This window comes from Hippoglossus hippoglossus, chromosome 18 (genome assembly GCF_009819705.1).
Source record: "Hippoglossus hippoglossus isolate fHipHip1 chromosome 18, fHipHip1.pri, whole genome shotgun sequence".
NCBI lineage: Eukaryota > Metazoa > Chordata > Actinopteri > Pleuronectiformes > Pleuronectidae > Hippoglossus > Hippoglossus hippoglossus.
Genome location: NC_047168.1, coordinates 13,518,098 through 13,542,769, shown reverse-complemented (window position 1 = coordinate 13,542,769; position 24,672 = coordinate 13,518,098). Strand labels below are relative to the sequence as shown.

Below are 24,672 nucleotides of genomic sequence, written 5' to 3'. Positions count from 1 at the left end.
TTTCTTCACCATGCAAATTGCATCCACTTCACTTTACTCTTCTTCAGATGTGGATTGGAACATTTGAGCTGATCAAATTGAGCTCAGGCTGGTTACCATAGATACACGTCCTGTCTGATTAACCTGCTCTCATGCACGGCTACGTCATTTAAACTCAACAATGTTGGGTTTTTAAACGAGAATTCAAAATATATAGTGAAGACGTCAGAGGTAGTTTGCCTCGTGATCCAGCAGAGGGCACTCAGCCTGACCTTTTGCATTCCCCCTTGACCCAACAGTGAACAGCTGGATGACTGGGGATAAACAAAGTCACAGATGAGGCTCGGCTAAACATCCAGATGTTTTCAGCAGCTGCAGTCTGATTCGTTTATCTTTTTTTTTTTTCAGTAAAGTTCTTCGCAACTGAAGCAGAAAATATACAATTAAGCTCAAGTGAAAGTCTTCTCAGAATGGATGAAGCGTGAACAGCTACATACCCAGCACCCAGGGGAGAATCATCCACTCCACGATGGTGGGTGGGGGTCCCTGCATGTGGAGGTTGGTGCGGGCGATGTGCTGCGAGGCGAGCAGCAGGAGGAAGAGGAAGGTCAGGTAGGACGCCGTGTGGCAGATGAATTTGATGAAGGGCTTCTTGATGAAGTTTCCCAGGGCGCTCTTCGGCGCCAACAGGTAGATCTGAGAAAGAGGAGGAGGAGAAGAGAGTCGACGTACATTTTCATTATGCTGTGTGTTCACAAGATCAGAAAGGGTTTTGTGAGGCTTGACCTTAAATCTTTCACAAACAAATTGTAATCAGTTCATCCTTGAATCCAAGCGAATGTTTGTACCAAATTTGAAAGGATTCCTTGGAGGTGTTCCTATTGTGTTTACAAGATGAAGGTCACAGCGTCCTTTGACTTTTGATCACCAAAATCGAATCATTGCATCCTTGAGTTTACTTGAACGTTTGCACCCAATTGGAAGAAATTCCCTCGTGGCGTTCTTTAAATATCATGTTCACAAAACAACGGACAACCTGGAAACATAACACCTCCGACCACTGGGGGTCACCGATGTGGCGGAAAGAGAGGAAGGGGAAAGTGACAGGAGATGAGAGAGCGATGAGGATGAACTGATTCCTCCATGAATGAACTGCAGTAACCTCCCTTTAAAAAGCAGCTGCATGAGACATAATGAAGGAGGATGAAGCATCGTCTTCAACAAAAGAGGAAAAACAAAGAAGAAGAGGATCATATCACACCCAGACGTGTCAGATGATGTAACCTGTAATGAATAATAACGTTTTTTTTTTGTCTACATAGAAACTGTGACAGCGTCTTTCACGTTAATGATCTTTCACCGAGAAGCAGGAAGAGAAAATAGACGAGTGTAGAGATGTTCATGTTCAGTCAGTCGTCACCGCGTCGCTTCATCTGTCACATGTTGTTGTTGTGGTGCTGTTTACTTGTTGTGCTCATCATCACTGCTGGCAAACTCTCACACAAACAGACACACAAACAGACACACACTCCTTCTATCCTTCCTTGGCTCCTTGTTCCCTCCCTCCTTCACACGCACCTCCACCATTCCTTCCTTCCTTCCTTCCTCTCTTAAAGTCATATTTTGATATTCGTCTCCTTCCTCACAGCCTGTGATGTCATGGAGGACGTATGATGACGTACGCGCAGGTAAAATAAATGTCGTTCCTCTTGGACCAATCAGGATGAGAGCAGAAGAATAAATAAACGTGAGCAGTAACTCCTCGGTTGTGAACCGATGCCAAACATGAACGTGTTCTTTATTTTTCAGGGTTTTCATAAAAATGATTGTCTCTGCTCCTAAATAATAACCTCACTCCCTCGGTCTCACACTTAGTTTTTTAGGTCGAGTGCTGTTGTCGTTTCCTAGCAACAGTTCCTCCAATAAACAAAGACTTTGGCTTAATTGCTGCCTGGCAACAAATTTAGTTTGAGCTTCCTTCCTCCCTCCTTTTTGTGTTTCCTTCATCTTATTGACTCTTAAAATCTTTACTCCTTATTTTTTTGTCCGTCTTTTAAATGTCTCTCAAAATCATATGTTCATCGTCTGTTTTTTCAGGGCCTGGAATCTAAATCCAAATTATATTCATCATTTTATTTGATTATATTTTATTTTTATCTACATCTGTAGCCCTTTTGCTCTCATGTGAACTCTCTCCCTCCCCCTCACCAGTGAGAAGACGGGAAACAGGAGTCCGATGATGAAGCACGTGACCAGTTTGACCACCCAGTGTCGTCTCCTCCAGCCCGGGAAGCCGTCGTACCACAGCGTGGCCAGAAGCTGCTGACAGTTCGGCTGAGCCACGAACTGACGAGAGAAGGAGAAGAAGAAGAAGAGGAAGAGGAAGAGAGAAGAGAGAAGAGAGAGAGTCAGTAAACACTTGTCTTTATTATTAAATAAAGTTTTCATGTCTAAAGCTGCTGCTGTTTTGTGTAAATCTCCGACAACAAATCAAGTTGCAGGAAACATGATCGGTATCGGGTAACAGCCAGAAACACAATGATGTCACAGTGTTGACCCTTGACCCTTTGGATATAAGATGTCATAACTTCATCACTTTGCGTAAATATATGAAAAAAATAAACATTATGTTTAAAATTCTCCATCCCTCTTCTTTTCTCTACGATTTAACGAAGCATTTAATCTCCTGCCCTCTGGTCAAGGTTTCTTTCCTTTCCTTCCCCCCCATCCTTCCTTATTCCCTTACTTCCTTTACATCTCATACTGTAAAAAGGCTTTAGAGACAATATAGGTTATCTATCACCAGTGTGTGTGTGTGTGTGTGTGTGTGTGTGTGTGTGTGTGTGTGTGTGTGTGTGTGTGTGTGTGTCTGTGTGTGTGTGTATTTTTCATCATGATAAATGAGGTGAGTAAACAACCAGCTCAGTTTTTCACACCCACCTTCACAAGGACACGCGGCCGTCATCAACCAAACATTTAGCTAAAAGCTTAAAGAGGCAAACTGCCAGAAACTCCTCGGGACGGCGGCTCCACCTGTCAATCACTCGCGACACTGGGAGTCTGAACATTTGGTGGCAGCGGCGGCGACAGGTTTCCAGATTTCACCAGGAGCGTGGGCTGATTTCATACATAAGTAATTGATCCTGGCTGGTTTCGGAGATTCTGAGGCGTCACATGGTCTGAACACGAGCGTGGATTCTTAAGGGTCATTTCTCCCGCTCTCAAACTAAAAGACCAAGCTCTTCAATAAAGAGAAGAAAGAAAATACCCATCCGCCTGGAGCAGGTTCACGCTCCTGCACCTGGTTCAGAGGATGTTAACCACAGACTGTAAATAAAGACGGACGACGTGTTTCCACCTACGCCAACTATCTAGAAATGAAGCCAAAATATCCTGGATACAAACGCTGCCATCTTGCACCGAAGCCGTCATTTGGCGCCACGGTAACAAGGCCCCACGGTACACGAGCTCGAGCAGTTTGATAATGACGTCACATGCTAGCAGACTCAGGCTAACCTCAGGCTAATCTAGCACTAATTTCCTAATTGTTGCAGAGAATCGAGCATCTCACGCTAATCGTTAACAGATGATCACATTTTTATTTTCTCCAAAAAGATTGCCACAAAAAAATTGACGGTAAAAAAAAGATGGAAGACGCATCGCCGCTTCCTCTTCCACTCCTCCTTCTCTTCTCTAATTCCATGTTTCATCTCATCCCCTCTTCTTTTCTTCTGTACTTCAGACCTGAACCATCTCATTTCGTTTTTTTGCCTCCACCTCCTCCTTTCTTCCTTCCTTCCTATTACTCCTCAACTCTTCCTTCTTTCCTTCCCTATGTGCTCTAGTAATTTTCCTCCTCCTTCATCACATCCTCTTCCTTTAGTCGTCCACTACTCTCCCTTTCCACTGCTCCTGTCTTTTCCTGCCTTCCTTTCCTCCATCTCTCTCAATCCCTCGCCCAGCTCCAGTTTGGTTTCTTGTTGCTATGGCAGCAGTATGCTAATGAGCGATTCGATCTCTGGGTTCCACTAAACTCCAGCGACCTGCTTCCTCGCTCTCCTTCTCAGGCGGTGAAACGTCCCGGTCCAGGTTCGTCGCCCCGACCAATCAGAGACCCAGATGAGAACGGAGAAGATGAAAACCAAACCACCGGAGGGAACAGAGGGTTTTTTTTTTTATGTCTTCATTTGGAACATTGTGCAACATCTTTGCACAGGTTTCATCAAAGTGACCATTTTAATCTACAACCCATGAATCAGCTGGAGTTGTGTAACGCGCAGTGGAAGCTGCAGCTGGTGGGTGGAGGCGTTTCATCGCCAGTGGTCAGCGGAGCAGCAGGATTGATATATGGTTTGTATCCAGGCAGTCGAACGGGCCTCTGTGTTACGTGAATGAGGACGGGAGTGGGCGGTGAGCAAGGTCAGCTGACCTCTGTGACGAGTGATGTCCTCCTCCTGTCTGAACGTTACTGCAACGAGACGGGGGACAAATCGAGGGACACAAGGTCTCTCGGATACTTCGAAGAAAACGTTTTATAATGTCACTGTGACAAAAATCCTAACAGGCGATTCTCGCCACTCAGCGGCCATCTTGGTGATAAACGGTCAATAAAAACGTAAATCGTCACTAAACACAGCAGTGAATCAGAGACAAGATGACGGGTAGAGATTTGCTCGCTCACGTTAAATAAGTGCTGCTCATAACTTTAACCACACGCTGCTGTACAACTTCAGGCGATAGGGACAAACCCAGAATCTAGATTTACTGTCCTTTCAGTCCCTGCAGGCGTTCCTGACATGTTGCCTTCACAATATTGAATTCACCGTGACCTTTGACCTCTGAAATCTAATCAGTTCATCTTTGAGTCCAAGTGGCAACTGTTCCAAATTTGAATAAATTCCCTAAAGGCAGACTTGGGATAACATGTTGAAGAGGTTTTTGTGAGACTTTTAATCTTTAACCATCTTAATCTAATCAATCTGAACAGTCGAAGTGGACATTTGTGCTCAAATCATTCTTGATGTAATTACACCCGAACCACCGAAATCGAATCAGTTCATCCTTGAGTACAAGTGAATGTTTGTACCAAATTTGAAGAAATTCCCTCAAGGTGTTCTTGATTTATTGACAGACGGAGAGATGGACGCCCTGAAGCCAGGATGCCTCTGGGCGTGGAGACATTAAAAGTATCTTGAATCACTAATTAACGCAGCCGACAGACGATCCCGTCTCCCGACACAGACCAGGATATTAGGCTGTTATTAGAGTCTTTGTGCAGAGGCTCGGTGGACGTGCGGTGACTCATGTTCACCTCCTGAATGGAGCAGCAGCCTGCGGAGCCGCCACGTGAACACGCTCTCTTACATTACATTTGCATTTCCGCTGCAGCAGCAGGTTTCAGGTGCGCAGCGGCGTGTTCAGAGACTCCACAGGTTCCAACGCACACACAGCGAGGCTGGGAGGAGGAGGAAACCTCAACGTCTTTCATTCCGTCCCACAGACGCAGTTTGAAAATCTCCATTTCCACAAATATGACAGTATTTTGTGGATCTTGGATCAAAAGCTTTGCTCTGTCTTTTCGGTGTGTTTATCATAGACTGCATTTGAGTCGCTGCTCTGCCTCGACTCGTCAGGCTTCCGTCTGTCTTTCGTGTCGTGTTTAAACATTGAGAGGAGCTTCTCCAAACACGTTCCACAAACACACTGGAACATTATCTTCTTAAATGTAGTTGTATGCTGCAGTATTGAGTTTGAAACGTCTCTTTTTGTGTCTTCTTTTTGGTCCATGTACCACCTGCTAACATGGAGGAGGGAGGGGTTATGACCTATACTGCAGCCAGCCACCAGGGGGCGATCATCACACTTCTGGGTCCTGTCATGTCGTCCATCTTTATTTACAGCCTATGGTTCAGGTCAGGAGAAGTATTTAAAAATTGACTCCTCTACGTATAAGGTTTGACTAATCAGACGAATAACAACGTTTGTGTGTTTGTGTGTGTGTGTGTGTGTGTGTGTGTGTGTGTGTGTGTGTGTGTGTGTGTGTGTGTGCGTGCGTAACCCTCTAATTGAGGACACATGTTGATAGATTAATTAAAGCAATAATTCATTTGACGCGGTGAGTAAAACATGAATAAAGGTCAATATATTAGTCAGCTGCTGCGGCAGATTATTGAACCGCACACACACACTTGGGTATACAAACACAAACACACACACACACACACAGACACACACACACACTCCACATGTATAATTTAGTGGAGTGGTAATGTATAATTCAGTCGGACTGCAGGTATCACAGGCGCAACAGCAACAAAAAAAGACCTTTAAATGATTCAAACGCACAAACAGAAACACACAGCGTGTAGAAAGACACACACACACACACACACACACACACACACACACACACACACACACACACACACACGAGCAGCCCATTCTCTCACGCACACACATTAAAGTTTCAAGGGGTTTATATCGTAGGTTAAACGGAGGTTAGGCGTCGATAACGAGAGAAGTCTTTTCGGTCCAGACGTGGCCTTCAATCTGCGGCTGAGGAGATGGACTGAGGGAGGATGAAGAGGAGGAGCCGGAGGTGAATAACGAGCCATAAATGTCAGTGTGATGTTGTTTCTGTCACTTTTACGGGCTGCGGGACCGAGAGGAAGCCGAGGACAAGGTCAGGAGGAGGGAGGAGAGCAGGGAAACCGACGAGGAGATGATGACGGGGATAAAGAAATAAAAAAGGCTTGTGTGGGGTAAAAATAGGTTTGAGGTAAAAGACCGAAACTAAAAAAGGTAAAAAAGATGCAGAGTCACACTCGTCAATCAGAGGGAACTTAAAGGGTCAGTTCATGTCGTCCTTCCCCCTGCTCCTCAAAACAACTCCATCTTCTCCCACGCTTTTAATATCATTTTCTTTCTCCCTCTCATATCCCGCTGATTGCTGTCATTTATCAAAATGTCGCACAAATTGTGTGTCCCTTTAAAACCGGTTCCTCTCTTCCTCCTCCACTTTTCCCTTTCACTTTCTTGTTTTTTCCGTGCTTCACCCTTAAACTTCAAAATCAACCTCCACTCCACTTCTCTCCAGTTAATTTTCATTCCCTGTCTCTCTCTCCATCTTGACTTTGCTCGACATGAAATAAAAACCGGCGCAAACAGAACGATGCCGTCCTCCTCCCCGCTGCATGTGACTCACTCGTTCTTTCGCTCACTCTATTTCTGTTCTGGTTTCCTCTGTTCCACCTCTGCACCTCGTTCTGGTTTCCTTTCCTTCATGTGTTCGCTCCACCTGCCATGTCAGCTCATAACCACCCGTCTGTCTTTATCGCGTCAACCCTCTTTCATCCCTCCTGCTCTCTCTCTCTCTCTCTCTCTCTCTCTCTCTCTCCTACGGGTTTCAGCATCTGATGCGTCCAATCGAAACGCTCAGCCGACTCTCCAGCAACTTGGCCGCAACAAAGAAAAAACGCACTTCCTGAAGAACAGAAATAAACACAACAGCAAGGAAAGTGGAGAGCGCTGTGTTCTTTACTTTAACGTTTGCACTTCTAACAAATAAAATATATTTACTGAACGTTTAACCTTTAAAACATGAGGGAATAAATATTGTGTATGTGATTTAAGGACATTACAGGTATCTTTGTATTTCCTCCACTACAAATGATGCACAATAGTAGCCGTCACCATTTAGTGTAAGAACTGAGTAAATTTCAATCCAGAGATGCGCAGATTGAAAGATAAGTTCTCGCATGTGAGTGAAATGTATTGAATGTACGTACAACTGCAGCTGTGACTATAAGATCTGACTCTGTCTGCGTGGACGGTAAAAACTTAACGGACAAGAGGGAGCACAAGGCAGCTCTAATCCGAGCCTCGGGTTTTGTGACATTTACACGATACTGCTTTAATATGTCTGGATGCAGGTGGCGCAGTAGTGAAGCAACAAGGTTATGGGTTTGAAATGTTCTCCTCGTGTAAAACCAGTAGGTGTGAGTGGTTGTTTGTCTCTGTGACGGACAGACGGCCTGTCCGGGCTCTATCCCGCCTCTTATCCAACATCCAGCTGGGATTGGCTCCAGCCCCCCCCACGCTCCTCAGAGGATAAGCAAGTAGAGATGAATGATGGATGGAAGGATTCATGATTCCTGACCTCTCTCCGTCTCTGTCTCTCTCTGGGGGGGGGTTGTCGCAGGTTTTGATACAGCTGATCGTTACACCATCAGACCCCCGGGCGATGTTACTGCAGCATGTGTGTGTTTGTGTGCAGAGACTTAAAAAGCAGGGCAGCAGATTCCCTCCGGAGTTTTCAGTTTCACTCAATAACACTTCACTTAGAGCCAGTGTGTGTGTGTGTGTGTGTGTGTGTGTGTGTGTGTGTGTGTGTGTGTGTGTGTGTTTATCTTGTCGCTGCTCTTTCGCCTCAGCTCTAATAAACACTAATGATCCATGTTGACAGAATTCCCATTTTAAAGGCAGCTTTAATTATTAAAGTGCCTGAAGTGGATGGAGCGGTGCTAACGGATCCGTAAATATAATCTTCCACATGTGAAGAGGCGGCAGGAGATTGTTTCAGGGTCGGACTCGTTCACAACAGCAGGAAAATGTGTGGAGCGTCGAGGCGAGGGGGCGGAGCCTGTAGAGCAGCAGGACGCCGGACGTACGACATCGTCTGTGAACTAGAACGACGCTCACGAGAGCAAATAACTTCGCAAAAGTGAAATTTCTCACGTTGTTGAGGAAAGCGATTAAAAAGCTTCTTGTCCCACCGAGTTCAGTCGAGTCGTTTTTGTGCGATTCTGGTGACAAATAAAAAAATAAAAACACACAAACCGACACGAGTGGAACATAATAAAAAAGGTAATAAAGTGTTTTTCCTCTGAGCAGCAGAAGAGGAGCCTGTTTTTAGTTTTACTGGACGTCAAACAAATACAAAGCACGACTCTATTCCCCGTGTCCATGGGTTGAGAGTCACAGAAAAGTGTTTCCAATTATATTTCATGAATAAGAATAAAATGACTATTATAATATAATCTTTTAAATCACCTTTTAAAAACTAACCATTACCTATTGTATTACCTTGTCTGTTTTATTATTACATTATTTGCAATTTTTTTTAATGCAGCATTTTAAAACGTTTTATGTTCTGTATCTTTTTAACCCCTGATCTTATTTCCCTCAGTCCTAAAAAGTTTGAATCCTCTTTCAACCATGTTTTTGAAAAGGGCTGAATAAATAAAGTTAAATTAATTTTAACTTCTAATCACTTCTCTGTTATAGTTCACATGTAGAGTATATGATCTGTGATGTCATGGTAAATAAATAAAACTAGATAACAGGGGTCTGGCACAAATAACTTGGTTAGATGAGTGAAACATCACAGTCTCATATAATCTTCTCTATTTGTATAATTTCACATTTTATTTTCACCAACTTCTGTCGCTCCTCATTCTGTCGTTTGTATTTCCTCTCCTCCTCACATCTTTACTCGTTCCTCTCCCGCTTCTCTCCTTCGACAACGCACTCACTCATTTCTAAGTTATATATATTTATAAGAACTACCTCTGCGACAGGGCGCTACACGCAGTTCATTACTTCCTGTGTGTCAAACAGCCAATCAGAGAGTTTATTTAGGGTTTAAAGGCCCTGGGCATGATGGGTAACCCGAGGCGCGCGTGTGTGTGTGTGTGTGGGTGGTGTGTGTGTGTGTGTGTGTGTGTGTGTGTGTGTGTGGTGGTGTGTGTGTGTGTGTTGTGTTCAAGTCAGAAACCACTGAGTCGTACCTGACGTTACCTCGGTGTTATGTAACTCCTCACACTTTTATCTCCCCTCCTCCGTCCCCCTATTCTCTTGCTTCATCTCTTTCTATTCAGTTTATCACAGGAAAGGTTGATGGTCGGATCGATAACCATGGAAACATCGACAGGGAGGAGAGAGGAGAGAGGAGAGAGGAGAGAGGAGAGAGGAGAGAGGAGAGGAGAAAAATTAGAGAACAGGACAGGAAAAAGATGAGAGAAAACAAGATGAGAGGAAAGGAAGGGAGGGGAGGGGAGAGGAAACAGGGAAGGAGCTGAGACAAGGAAAGAAAAAGATAGAAGGAGAGATTCCAAAAGAGGAAAGGAAAGAAGGAGGAGAGAGAGAGGAAATGAGAAAAGAAGACAAGAAAAAGAGGGGAGGGAAACAAGAGGAGAAAAGAGGAAAGGAAACTAGAGAGGAGCAGAATGACAGAAGGAGGAGTAGAGAGGAAATGAGAGGAGAAGTTAAAAAGAGAGAGGAAAGAAGGAAAGGAGAGGAAAAGAGGAGGCAAGGAAGGAGAGAAACAAACGAGAGAAGATGAGACGAGAACACAGAAGAGGACAAAAGAGAAAAGATTAGAGGAGAGGAGGAAGAGGAAAGAACAACGAGAGGATGAAGTGATGAGACATGAGAAGACAAGATAACAGGGGAGCGGAAAAGAGGAGAGGGGAATGGGGAGGACAAGAAGAAAAGAGGGGGAGGAGGAAGAGGAGGAGTGGAAGTGATGAGAAGATGGAGGGTCGAGAGGAAGAAGGACAAGCTGAATGGATGAACAGATTTCCCAGGAGATGGAGAAAGAAGGTTAAAAAGAAAAGATGGAGAGAGGGAAGAGAAGAACGAGGAGATGATGAAGGAGCATGTGGAATGCTGAGCTGGACTGTGTGTGTGTGTGTGTGTTTTTGTGTGTTTTTGTGTGTTTTTGTGTGTGTGTGACAGGTAGTGTGTATTGATCCCGCAGAAACATGGAGAGTGTATCGGAGATGTAATTTGCACTGATCTCACTGGAGAACACTGACGAGGACGACACACTCTTCACCACACACCCAAAGAATGATCTAATGTGTGTGTGTGTGTGTGTGTGTGTGTGTGTGTGTGTGTGCCTGTGTGTGTGACACCTCGACCTCCATCATACAGAACACACACGGCAAAACAAACATAAAAAAGGAACACACATCCAGACGACAAATCAATGACAAAGGAGAGGAGCTGAGAGGTCGTCCAGAAACAAACAGAACGAGCGAATGAGGAAAACCAAGAAAGAAGACGAGTGAGAGACGGGTGAGACAGAGAGAGAGAGAGAGAGAGAGAGAGAGACATTGAGAATTAATGTGGCGAGAAGGAAAAACACGAAAGGGAGAGGAGGCTGTGATATTAAGTGATGGAGAGATGGGGAGGAGGGAGAGAGAGAGTGAAGGGAGAGGATGTGACAGAGCGAGAGAGGTGAGGGAGAGAGGTTTGCAGTTTGTGGAAGGCTTGTGTAAGTGTTCATCAAGGGTCTCCTGAGACACACACACACACACACACACACACACACACACACACACACACACACACACACACACACTAAAGGTGTCTGGAGAGGCTAATGTGGCATCTGTTTGTTTCCCAGCATCTGTTGTTGTCATGGCGTCCAGGGGCCCGAGTGTTCCTGTCTGCGTCCTCCTTCTAACCACGTGCACGTCCTCCGTCTTCACTGTCGCCGATTCTGTGGCCAACGTTCAAAACACCAGCAGCTCCAGAAATTCAAAACGAGACTCGGGCGACAAAGCCGCAGCCAGATCCTTTTAATTATACGTTTATCGGACTGAGACATTCAGGGGAGATGAATTAAGAGCTTTTGTACCAGAACATTAGCGATGCAACATGAAAAATGTAAATTCCACATTACAGCGTAAGAACATGGAGTCTCTCTGCAGTCGATACTTAGAGTCGTTCTGTCCATATCTTCTATTATACCTCTCTTCCTCTTCATCCCTTCATCTCTCCCTCTCTAGCTCACCCTCCCTGCCCTCTCCTGTCTTTATATCTCGCCCCTCAACCATCTGAAAGTGTCTTATTAACCACCAGCAGATCTCTCTCTTCCTCCCTGCTTCCTTCTCAGCTGCTTCTCGCTCCTCACATCTCGTTGCAACCCCTTATTTCCTCTCCCACTCCCCCCCCCCTCTGCTCGCTCTACATTTGCGAACACGTCTCGTTCCTCCGCCGTCTTCACAGCACCGCGGGATGTTGTGAAAACCGCAGACTTTCTACTTTCCGAGCGAGTCTCGCTCAAAGGACTACTCTGCCGGAGCTGCAGCCAATTATACCTCCCAGCAAGGTGTAGTGGATGGCAGCCGTCTCCAGTGCCGGCAGACGCCAGAGAAGCCAGACAGTTGTGCGGGTTCCTCCGAGTATCCATGAGTCATATGGCGAGGAAGCGTGACGGATATTTAATTAGTGTTTTACGATCTGCGGCGCGGTACAGTGAGGAATACTTGAACTTGTGACCGAGCCGTGGAATAATAATAATAAAACGATCCCAGGAGTTTATTTGGATCAAGGAAGAGATGGAAACTATAAAAAAAATCCTGTTTCTGCGAAATTTTCAGCCAAGAAAATCTTTACGATGTACAACTGTACAGACGACAACCCGGAAATATATGATAGGAGGCTCACAGGAAAACCTGCAGCTCAAGCCACATTGAAAGAGGCTGTAATAAATTATTTTGACATTTAAGCAACAAAGCCTGATATTTGCTGGTGAAGACATCTTAGGAACCATCGCCAATTTTATATGTGTATATATTGGCTGATATATCGGTATTGGAAATGTTTTACTCCATAATCCATATTTATCAGGCTGTACTATACAGTGTTTGTGTACATAATATACACACACACACACACACACACACACACACACACACACACACACACACACACACACACACACACACACACACACACACACACAAACAGATAAATACAATGGACCTAAACATCGTTCCCTGTTCGCCACATGTGAGCGTTATCAGAAAATGTCCTGGTCAATAAGACAAAAGTGTTTAAGCTGCAAAATGAACGATTTATCTAAAGCTTTTAGCACAAAGTTAAAATATAAAGTCAATTTATATGCTAATGTGTACAGTCATCTCCCCGTGCGTATTTAATCATCAGCGCTGTCACTGCTACACAAGGGCAAGTAAGCAGCTCTCATCCCATTGACCTCAAAGTCCCTCCAGACAACACTGCTCCATTCATCCTCCTCTTTCTGACCTTCCTTCCCCCCCCCCCCCCGTCTTTAAGATGCATTTCTTTTTCAAAGTTTTTAACCAACACATCATAACATAACATTGTACACAACATAGATTAAATGGCTGTTTTTAACATTCTTATATTTGAAATTAAAAAAAAGATAACAAATATGTTTATTCCTCGATTCAAGGTTCAAGAACCAAATGTTTTTGATTTAAATGTATTAAAAAAGTTTCCTAAACGGCTGTTTGAGAATAACGAGTGAACTCAGGAGTGTGATGAGGATGACATGTTTTTAAAAATCGCACCCAGCAAAAAAACAAACTTGCTGCAAATTCTTAGAATTTTTGACCCCTGAGGAAAACATGTCACCGCTCCGTCTGGCACTTCCTCCACCTATCGACTCTCCTCAGATCTTTACCGCCGTCACCTCTCGTACTCGAGAGACTGAAAGCACTTCAACTCCCGGCACTTATGTCTCCCCCAATCCATCTGCATATCCACCTCTGGCTGCCGTCGTCGCTCCGCTCTGCCCTTTCACTCCCGCTTTCATTCGCCTGGCAGTATCCCTCTGTCTCTGAAAGCTGGAGACAGCAAATGAACAGACAGGCGGACGGACGGCGAGAGACGGAGATCGCCTTGAGGGTTTTCTAACTCTGTTCACTTCTCTAACTCTATCCCATCAAATCGCCATCTCTTTCTCGCTCATGCGCTCCCTCCATCTCTGCATTTCTTTCTTTCTGTCCCATTAAATCTCTCTTTCACGTTTGCTCGCTCTTTGTATCCGCTCACACTTGTTCCAGCTCATCGTCTCACTCAGTTCCACTCTTCTCCTTCCTGTCCCGTTCATCCTCCCTTCTTATTCATATCTTACCCTCTCACTCACCCTCCCTCTGCTTTCACTCCGTCTGTTCCTCTTGCGTTCGTCCTCTCGCTCTCACCCTCCTGTCACAAGTCCCACGAGGACAGCGAGTCCCTCTAATTGCTCAAATAGGATTTGTTGTAGAGCAGGATCGTGTGTGTCTGTGTTAACTGATAGAACTCGGGCAGAAGGTTCTAGTCAGTTATCTAAAATGCCAACCAACACAAACAGTGATGTAGCTAATGTGCTAAAAGTAGCCAACGGTCTTGTTAACATTGCTTTTGATTGTTGTCTCAATTTCACTCTACGCCAACGTGTTTTCAACCAGGCTCATCGATAACCATCCTCGACGCCAGTGAAGCTGCGCATTCATAAATGATAGAAACAAGCACACGTTTGAAATGTGCTGTAGTCACAGTTCTCAGCAACACTTTCCTGCACAAACACAACATCGCCGATGTCACGCGAACAGACAAGTTGCTTTAAAATGTAAGTTTTCTCATTTACCAAAGACAACACAGTAGTTTCAGCTGGATGACTGTTTACTTCTCCTCTTATCTAAAGAAGCATGAGAGTCCCTACCTCTTTTTGGTGATATTTGATGGCCAGTTTGAGTTTGGCCAGGTCGTGGCACTGTCTGGGGTCTAGCTCCTCGCTCTGGTCGTTGTCCCTGTGGTTCAGGATGGTCTCAAGTTCTCTCGAGCTCCTGGCCTGGTCCAGGAGGTCTTTGGCGAATCGTTTGCACTGCTGGGAGAGCTCCTCGTACTCCTGACGAAACTCATTCTCCACCTGAGAGCAGGAAGATGTGATAGGTCAGAGTTCTTAGCCTCAGATTTGTATGGTTCAATGGCCTCCTCTCTCCCGCTCTGGAGAACTGCTGGTTAAAAGCAAAAAGTACACAGTAAATCCGTGGTGCACAGTTCCTAATAATAGCACCAGTAAAGAAAGCCCTAGAGGAAAATCAGTAGCATATAAACGACTGTTAAATCCACAGAGGACTTAACAGCCCATCAGGTTTAGGATGAGACATCCCTCCAGTAAAGTCCACTTGGGTGTTTGGAGAATCGAGGAGGACTGAAGATTCGCTGGAGCCTCCTGCAGTCGACCAGCTGGGACAAAGTGGGCGTCTCATTTAATTTGAGGGAAATCTGCATATTTAGGAAATTGACAACCGGCAGAAATCCTGAGCCTCCTGCGCCTCTGTACCTTGCTGAGCTCTTTGAGTTCCCAGCCCAGTCTGAAGGCAGTGAGGATGGGATCTTCACTGGACAACGCGATGAGGGAGGGGGAGGCCAGAGCCTTGTAGATGTTGAGTCGAGACCGTGAATGCCGAAGACTGTCAACCTACAGGAGGACGCACGGATAAATGAGAGGACAATAAACTGCATCTTCCAAGGTAATAGATTTGCAGTTTAATCTATAGAATAACAAATAATAGTGAAGCTTTTCCCGTGTCCTCAGTGTGACACTGTGACGAGAAGAGAAGCTGCTGAAAATAAACGATGCCGTGTCATTATGACTCACCTCTGAACTGGAGACGCACTCGACACAGTCACATCGTATCTGGTGAGGTCTGGGAATAGTGACCTACACAAAGAAACAGAACAATACATCATCACAGCCGATATCTAATCAATGACATATAGTTTCATTTATTTATTTAATATTCAGTTATTCTACAAGTCGTCCTAAATAGTTTATTTATTCAATATGATTTATTTGATTCTATGTCTATGTTCTGTTGCTAATTCAGTAAATATGCTTTCAGATGATATATAGATATTAGCTCCCACAGATTGAGGTGTACAGAGTAACTTCTGTATCTCAGCGTCATCACCTTCCGCTGGACGAGCAGCTTGATGATCTCGTAGTTGTTGGTGTGAGCAGCGAGCATGATGGGAGTTATGTCGGGGGTGAACTCTGAAAACTGGCTGTCCATCATCAGCGAGGGAACCTGGAGAAGAACAAGGAAGAAGAATAAAGCTCCCCCATTAATGCGACACGTGGATGACACTGATGGATTCTTGTCTCTAATCATAAAATCTCAGTTTTAATATTGTTTGTGAAACCTCCTCATTAGTGCGGCAGTGAAACAACCGATAGGAAACAGGAAGAACTCAAAGCACAAGACAAATTAGCAGCAGGATGAGTCCAATTAAACTCACTTGAGTCAGAATGAAACAAATTAAATAAGCACAATAAAACTGGAAAACACGTTTGCTGCTGCGGAGCTTTATTTATCTGCTGCAAGGCTCGTGATGTGTCTCACTGATACGAGTCTGAACAGGTGGAAACCAGGGTTATCCCTCATGTAGAAGGAAGATACACTCGTCCTCTTTACAACATATAAAGCAATCAAAACATTTGATATTGACACAAACACACAAACACACATGCATGTCGATTGCCAGACATCAGAAGAAGGAGTGATAGGAGCAGACTTGAGGAAGAGGAGTGAACGAGGGAGGAGGAGGGAGGAGGGAGGAGGGAGGAGTGGAGCAAACACGTGTGGACTCTCTTTCATCTCTCAGAGGGAGGATGAAGCCGAGTGCTTCTCCTCATCCTCCTCATCTCATCTTCTCTCTGCCGCTATCTCCTCCTTCACCTCCTCCTTCATCTCCTCCTTCACCTGCTCAGCTCCTCTACCCCCAGTCTTTCATCCTCTCTTCGTCATGTCTCTCTTCCACCTCCCTCCCTCCCTCCTTCCCTGCCAAAGCCTTTTTCATCTGGTCTCTCTTATTTTTTGCAGGAGAGATAAGGGGTGTGAAAACATCTGTCACCAACGAATCACCCAATGATTAAAGACACACACACACACACACACAGACACACACACACACACACACACACACACACACACACAGACACACACACACACACACACACACACGTACATATAAACAAATACAGAGAAACATGATCTATTTACAGTAGTTTGAGTTGAATTTGTTTATATTTTGGGGATTTTTCATGTGAAAAGAGGAAATTGATGAAGAAACATTTGTTTTTTTTGTTTCTACGCCTTCAGATCTCGAACGGGTCCTGAGATTGGGTCTCACTGGTGTGATTAGCGTTTCCTGAGAGTCCGAATCAATAAAGGTTTTCAATAATAATCAATAAAGTTTCAGCTGTAGCCCTTCTTGTTCATTAAAAATAACAAAAAAAAAACAAAGTCACAAATGAAAACACAGAAAATTTAAATTACACTAGAAGGCACCAACGCTAACGTCTCGTCTCGCCATAAGGAAACAAACAAACAAACGCAGGTAAATAAAATACAAAAATGACTTGTCACTGTACAGAAACACACACGTTTCATAAATTCACATTTACAGACACACTGATGAAAGTACACACACGCAGACACACACACACACACACACACACACAAATCCTTTTTCCACACACTTCACACATCAAAAGAAAAGTGAGAGAGGGAGTCTGCGGAACACATCCTCATCTGCATATCTCTCACTCTCTCAACGTTACTCTTCCTCCCTCCATCACTTCTTCTTCTTCTTCTCCTGACCTACTACTGACAACATCTCTCTCTCTCTCTCTCTCTCTCTCTGCTTATCTCCCTCCCTCGTTCAAACAAACTCTCCCTCTCTTGGTTTTCAAAGGCTCTGGACAAAAAACGTTTTACTTTTGTACACGACCCAGAGGCGTTTTTTTAACACTACTGCGGATACCCCCCCCCCCCCCCCCCCCACCCCCCCCTCCATTTTGAAAACAAAGCTCCGTCCACATGACTTCAATTCACAAAATATCTCCATCAAGATGAGAACATAATACAAACACAGCAAAAACTACAAGCTCAGACGTCTGTGCTGTTTGGATTCGACTCGTTTTCATGCAGCGATTAAAGTAAATATTGACTGAAGTGATATTTAAAAGCTCTACAGAGATTAGTGCTGCTGTTTGATTTTAAACGTCATAAAAAGAACAAAATCAAGAGTTAGATTTCAAAGCCACCATGATTTTCTGTTAGTTAAAAGTTGTGTGGCTGCTGTTCCTCTGTGTGTTTGTTATATTTCTTTTGGACAGACTGCAGCACGAGAAAGAAAAACGACAGAAAAAAGTGTTTAGTGTCTTTAATTATAAAAATGATGAGCACAAATCCACGGGAGGACCTGCAGCTCCATCGCCCGCCTATTGAAAACAAAAGGATTAATGATTTTCTCTCAACGTGGAGGTGAAAGAAAACAGAAACACAGCGAGAACAAATTTGTTCCCGTCCTCGTCCAGCTGAGAGCAGACCAAGAAAAACCTTCCCACAATCCTCCGCTTCGTCCAAGGGTTGGTTGCCATGGCGCCGTGGCACCTCACAGCCTCAGACGGTCCAAACATTTATGTAAAATAAGACATCTCTGTTTCTCTTTCATTTAAAAATATCTTCCCAATCCCCCCCCCCCTCTCTCTCCTCTGATCTCCTTTCTTGTCCAGAGTCTATCATCCTCTCTCTCTCTCTCTCTCTCTCTCTCTCTCTCTCTCTCTCTCTCTCTCTCTCTCCCACTTTTACGTTCTCTCTCCTCCTCGAGCATCTTCAACAACTTCAAGTTAACCGAACTGTGCAACATGTTTTTCCTCTCTCTCTCTCTCTCTCTCTCTCTCTCTCACTCTGTCTCACACACACACACACACACAGACACACACACACACACAGTGTCTGTCTCTAAATCCTGTTTCACAGTTTGTCTATACAACGAGCTGTTTAATTTCCCTCCTCAGCAGAATCTCAATGAATAAATGTGCTGCTCATTCCCCCCCCCCCCACACCACACAATAAAATATGGAAAGTACACACACACGGTCATGCATGAATGCGCCTGAATGCCATAAATTAACATACGTCCATGAATCCATTTCTCTCTCTCATTTGTTTAAACACAGACGTCCACACAAACACACACACACACAAACACACACACACACACACACCTGTTTCTCGCCGCTGGGCCTCCTGTGCGACAGCAGCAACTCCACGGCGCCCACCACCTCCTTCCTGATGGCGTAGAGCAGCGCGTCGCCCGTGTGGATGCCGTGGTCGAGCAGCAGCTCCATGATCTCCAGGTTCTCGTTCTCGATGGCGATGAGGAGCGCGCTGCGGCCCAGCGGGTCCAGACAGTTCACGTCCATGTTGTAGTAGACCTCCGCCTCCCGGAGGGCGTGTTTGACCCCCGCATAGTCGCCTGGAGAGAGAGGAGGGGGGGGGGGGGACGTTTTCTACCTGGACTTGATCCTTTCACCAGATTCCAGAAAACTACCATAACAATGACATCATCATGACCCATAGCAGGACCATGTATGTGTGTTTATGTTCTTTAGTGTCACAAAAAGCAGACAGAGGTGCAATAACACTCTGAGGTCGCTACTGCTGCCGTCCACCAGGGGGCGATCGAGACACTTTGGCTTCACTTTTGGGAGCCGTGATGTCGTCCGTCTTCATTTAGAGTCTGTGATAAAGATGGACGACGTGACGGCTCCACTCGACAGTCACTGATGAACCAGATGGGCCACGTCCACACGAGCATGTTTCAGTTTTAAAACCTATCACTGTTGCTATGGTTACACCTGGCGTTGACATTTGTTTTCAGCATCTGAAACTGAATCAGACGGACGATATATTTCTTCTAACCTTCGTCATGTGAGTCCAAACACTATAATAAAATATGATTTTGAAAACGTACTGATATGAAGGTGAGACTGTTCCTTTCTAATTTGGCTCAAGCTGAGCAGCACTTAACAGGAAGTGGCGTGACAGGAATCGGTCGTGATGCTTCAGCAGCGTCCGAGCGTCTCAGCATCGTTCAACAGGTTGAGAGCATCAGGAAAACGAAGGAGTGGAAAGAAGTGATGGAGACAAAGATAAAGAGACAGGTGTGTGTTTGTACCTTTCTCCACAGCGGTGAGGTACGCCCTCTCCTCTGTAGACAGCTCCACCTCAGCCCGCACGATCTGCAGGGGGATGCGGTCGCGGTACGGCGAATACGTCGCCTGCACATCCAGAGGAAGAACAACAAAACGACAACATGACACCGGTTACATGTCTCCTGAATCAACACTGACCCAGTTAGAGGAGAAGGAAGGTGCTGAGAGTTTCTGTTTCCTCCTTCACAGAGGTCAGGGTTCACAGTGTTTTTGTCTGAGACGACGAGCAGTTAAAAACAGTTTAAACAAACTTTTCAAACTGCTCATTTTGTGCAGCTAATGGCCTGAAACTGTAAATGTTTTACCCTCACTGTCAAGAGGCAAATATTTCTCTGTTTATTTGCAAGAAGAAAGTGTAACTCAGTCGGCTTCACAGGCGGAGGTGTCGTTTTTCATGCAGCGCTGGGTATTTTATAAACCCTTCAAGAGGCCGAGGCGCCACCATCCGTCATCGCCTCCGAGCCGAGAGACGCACCGGTCGCACCCGAGAACATGAATCATGGCGGCGGAGTAACCGTGAAGTTACAGTGAGGAACGTCGGAGGGTGACGGTGACACGCTCACGGCTGATTTCATCTCGCAGCGACGGGGGAAAACAACGGAGTGATGGATGGAGCCGCACGTTTCTCACTGTGTCTTAAGACTTTGTGTTTGTGCCTGCGTGGGATTCATGCAAGATCATGCGATAAACCTGACGTGTGTGTGCATGTGTGTGTGTGTGTGTGTGTGTGTGTGTGTGTGTGTGTGTGTTTGTGGCACTCACCTTCTTGTAGTACAACTGTGTCATGGGATTCATCTGGCCTGTCAGGAGAAAAACGGGAAAAGAGAGGAAGAGTTACGACTCAGTGAGTAGAAGTGAGAAGGATAAACTTATATGAGGTCACGGTGATAACGTCCTAAACACCGACACCAGACGCTCGTGTTCGTGAGCAGCCCGCTCTCGCCCCACGTTCACCATCTCACTGCCGATGACAGATATGCTAATGTCACAAATGTGGGTCAGGACTCGGTCTGACACTGGGAACTGAACCTGCTACCGCAGCCGAGACACCGATCTGCATTTTTAACACGGCTGTAATTGGTTCGGGAGGAATAAACGCTGACGGAGCACAGAGATATTTTTAGACGAAGAATTAAAAAACACACACACAGTCTGCAGCCTCCTGTTTCTGTTTGGAGGACGTGAATAATGTGAATGGGTCTGATTCTGCAGCAGTGGGGGGGGGGGTTCTACAGTGTGACCGTCCCAGAGCATTTTTTATTCCAGAGAAATCAGTTAAAATATCAAAAAATATGTCTCCTGACAACTGGTTCTCACTCGGTAACTCTTAATAGTCTGGTCTCAGTCCAGTCGTCTGCAGGTCACTGGAGGTCGCTCCGCCTGTAAATCCACTTGCTTGCAAATAAATCAGCTAAATGAAAATGGCAGCTCATTACAGAAAGGTCAGACACATACAAGATGGCGGGGGATCGCAGTTTATCCTCCCGTCTCTTCCTCCGTGGTTAATCGAGTTTAATCAGCTTCATTATTGCTGAAGGAAGTTGCCCGGAAGTCGGTCGAACACGTTTTTGGGGGAACGACTGTAATCAAACCTCTGATGACGTTTCTCCTTCCGGGCGCCGTGGAAACAGCCTGTGTCAGCTCAGTGGGTATTTTCAGTTCACGTGACGATTCGTGGAAGTGGAGGCGTTCGTTTGTCTGTCAGCTGCTGATGAACAGAGTCTCTGACAGCCAAGACGTCTCCGTTCTTCTTTCTTACAACCTGTGATTTACACGACAACAGTGTCACTGGAGCGTCACACATTAAGCCTCTCAGTTCGGACCACGTCAGCCGTCCGTCCTCCGTCAGCTGCGGAAAACATTCAGCTTCTGACTAAACTGAGAAGTGTGAAGGTCTGAACCAAACCAGGGCTGAAGGAGTCCTGGTTGCAGATTCGTGATTTCTTGCAGAGCTTCTCTTTAAGTGCATTGTTTTCACCGAGCTGCTGACGCTGCAGCAGAGAAACACTTGTTTATTGAACATTAAGGTAAAATAAATTGATTAAGCCGTTAAAAACAAATCCTGCAGGTTTCAGCAAATAAAAAAAATGGCTTTGTTTCTTTCCTGCTGATAATTTAGTCTCTTCTGATCTCAGGATTGAAACCATGGACTCGTCCTGCACTGGACTGTTCACAGAAGGGGAAGTGACGGGCATCAGCTCACAGCCGAGGGTCTGTCGACGCCTAAATTACGTGGACGAGATTAAATTACGTGGATGAGATTAATCCTGCGGTGGCGCGTTGCTGGAATGCAGATGCATTTGAGAATCTGCGTAGTGAGGGAGGATTTATGCTGACGGCTTTACAATGCTCCACTGACTGTGGCTACAGCAATGCAGATAAACTCGCTGCTTGGCTCCTGTCTCACCCCATCGCTCCCTCTCACCAGGTTCCTCAGCAGCCGGGACTTTCTCTTCCTTCACCTTACATTTCTCTACGGCTCATTTTTTTCCACATCAATCCTTCATTTCCCTGCCGCCTGTTCACTGTTGAACGCTCCCGATCTGCCCTCATCGCTCCTCTTCCACCTGCATTTAGTGAACGTATCCGTCACTCACACACTCCTCTCCTCCTCCTCCTTATCTCTCCTCCTCAGAAATCTCTCTCTCCCCGGCCTCGACGTCCTCGTCTTTCACTTCCTGCATGTTTGAGATTTTCTGCTCTATTTTCTGTCTCTCGTGTCTATTCCCTGAAACAAAAATTAACTCCATCTTGAACTTGCTCCTCCTCATAATTCTCCTCTTCCCCCTCTTTCCATCTCATTGCCTCCTCTTCCCGTCTTGTTTTCCTCTCGGCTGCAGTCGAGGTTGCTCTCTCCACATCTGTCTCCCTCTCTCTCTCTCTCTCTCTCCTGCATTTTTCAAACGTCGGTGGTTGTTCACAGTGACTGTCGAGAGTATCAGAACGACATCATCACACTGAATCCTACTAAATAAATAAATCACACATCGCAGAAGGTCATTTGCACCTGAAGCTGTTTTCAGTCATGAACTAAAGTCCCGACATGTTCCTGAATTGTTCTGGAGGTTCTGGATGTGAGAACAAATGTCTGAGGCAGTTGCTCTGGACATTATTCTGGAACTTTTCCTGCAGCCCCCTGGTAAAATGTCTGGAAAATGTCAAAGTGAGTCCATGAGAGAAAACAGAAAGGAAAATGTCGCAAGTGGAAATTAGTCTCACGTCCGTTTGTATATTTTCTGTTTTGATTTGTTGTCTCGTGCTTTTATTGTTGATTCCAAACGGATCTTTCTTTGTATTCACTCGTATTGATTTAATGAGAATGGTGCAAAGGCGTCACGTTTCTTTTTTTACCATTTTGTAATGTTTTATCCTCCAGGAGAGACTGAACTGACGATCTGATAATAATCATTAGCTGCAGAACTTCATTTACAGCAGGAAGATGTTAATCCTCCGTTTAATGAATCACATGTTTCAGCAGCAGACACTTTATAAAGTGTAGAGCGGCGGAAAACTGTGAGATAAGCAGAAAGTTTCCCCGTCACCGAGCTCTAATGAGAGAAAGTGCTGCGAGCAGGAGTCAGGAGCCAAGCGTTTTATTATATGTGGGTCTCTCTCTCTCTCTCTCTCTCTCTCTCTCTCTCTCTCTCTCTCTCTCTCACCCTTCACACTCTCGTCACCCCTCTCCCTCGCTCGTCCCCCCCCTCTCTTCCCCCCTCTCACTTCGTCCCTGTCACCAGCAGCTGCTGCAGTAATCAATAACAACAGAACCGGCCTCCTCAGGTGAAACCTCTCAGGGGTTCTGACTCCAGAACTCAGAGTAAATATCGGTGACTTGACGTTAGACGAACTCAGGACGATGGAAACATTCCAGACGATTACTGAAAATTTCGGGAAGAATACAAATATCTCAGGATGAAGAAGAAGAGCCGTAGACGGAGAAGACGAAGACGTCAACTCGGAAAGACGAGGAGATTCCAGAGCTTTCGGTGATGAGGGCCGATGCTTTGAATACTTTGACACGTTTTGTTTATGTTTCGTTTGTGACCAAAGATGAGGCTGGTTTTTTAACCTATTCAGCAGCCAGCCACCAGGGGGCGATCCAGATAACTTGTTTTCACTTTTGGGTCAGAGTTCTGTACTTTGTTTGTCTGCTGTCGTCCGTCGTCCCTCCATCTATTAACCCCTCTTCCTTTTTATCTCCTCTATCACTTTCAATAAAAACAACCTGCCTCTCATCCTCACTCCTCCTCCATCTGTTCTGCTGTGACACCCTCTCTCTCTCTTCCCTCCTCTTCCCTTCATTCATCCCAGCGACATTCCCGTTGCATTACCTCGGCCGTTCATCTCACTCTCTCTCACTCCCTCTCGTAGTTTTTCTCCGGCTGTCTCCTTCCATCTTTCCTGTAGCTCATCAAACTCCATCTTTCACTCCCACTTTCAACCTCAGTATCACTCACTCTGCTCTCTCTCTCTTTTTTTTGGGGCTTCTCTCGTTTTTACCCTTCTCTCCTCTAGTTGTTTTTATCCCATTTTCTTTCATTTCGTCTCCTCACACTGTTTCGTCTCTCTGGCTCCTTGAGTCATTCTCTTGCTCTCGCATTCTCCTCACAACCTCTTCTCCTCTCCTCCCCCCCGTTCCCCCCCCACTCCCGCTCTCCCTCCATCCCGGGAGGACGGCCTGTTTTCAGCCCGCCCCTCCCTCCATCTTGGCCTTTTCTTCTGTAAAGAGATGAGTTTGCATAAAAGAGAGAAGGGAGTCAAACACCCCCACAGCTAAATACAGTAAAGGGCTTTATTAAAATGATAAATCGGAACTACACGTGTTTGATAACGTGATCTCGTGTATATTTAATCTAAGCTTGTTC

The 24,672-nt window shown here is 45.4% G+C and overlaps 1 protein-coding gene across 2 annotated transcripts in view; it reads right to left on the bottom strand.

The window, feature by feature from the left end:
* The window catches only part of trpc5a (transient receptor potential cation channel, subfamily C, member 5a), a 66,108-nt gene that overhangs the window by 16,578 nt on the left and 24,858 nt on the right, over nt 1–24,672 (bottom strand). For both annotated transcript variants that reach the window (XM_034568804.1, XM_034568805.1), the window contains exons 2-10: nt 20,570–20,607; nt 19,771–19,873; nt 18,818–19,068; nt 15,714–15,830; nt 15,401–15,463; nt 15,083–15,220; nt 14,459–14,665; nt 2,188–2,325; nt 477–675 (exon numbers count right to left, since the gene is read on the bottom strand). In XM_034568804.1, coding sequence (XP_034424695.1) covers nt 477–675; nt 2,188–2,325; nt 14,459–14,665; nt 15,083–15,220; nt 15,401–15,463; nt 15,714–15,830; nt 18,818–19,068; nt 19,771–19,873; nt 20,570–20,602 — 1,249 coding nt within the window. In that variant the 5' untranslated portion in view covers nt 20,603–20,607. The remainder of the gene's footprint in view (nt 1–476; nt 676–2,187; nt 2,326–14,458; nt 14,666–15,082; nt 15,221–15,400; nt 15,464–15,713; nt 15,831–18,817; nt 19,069–19,770; nt 19,874–20,569; nt 20,608–24,672) is intronic.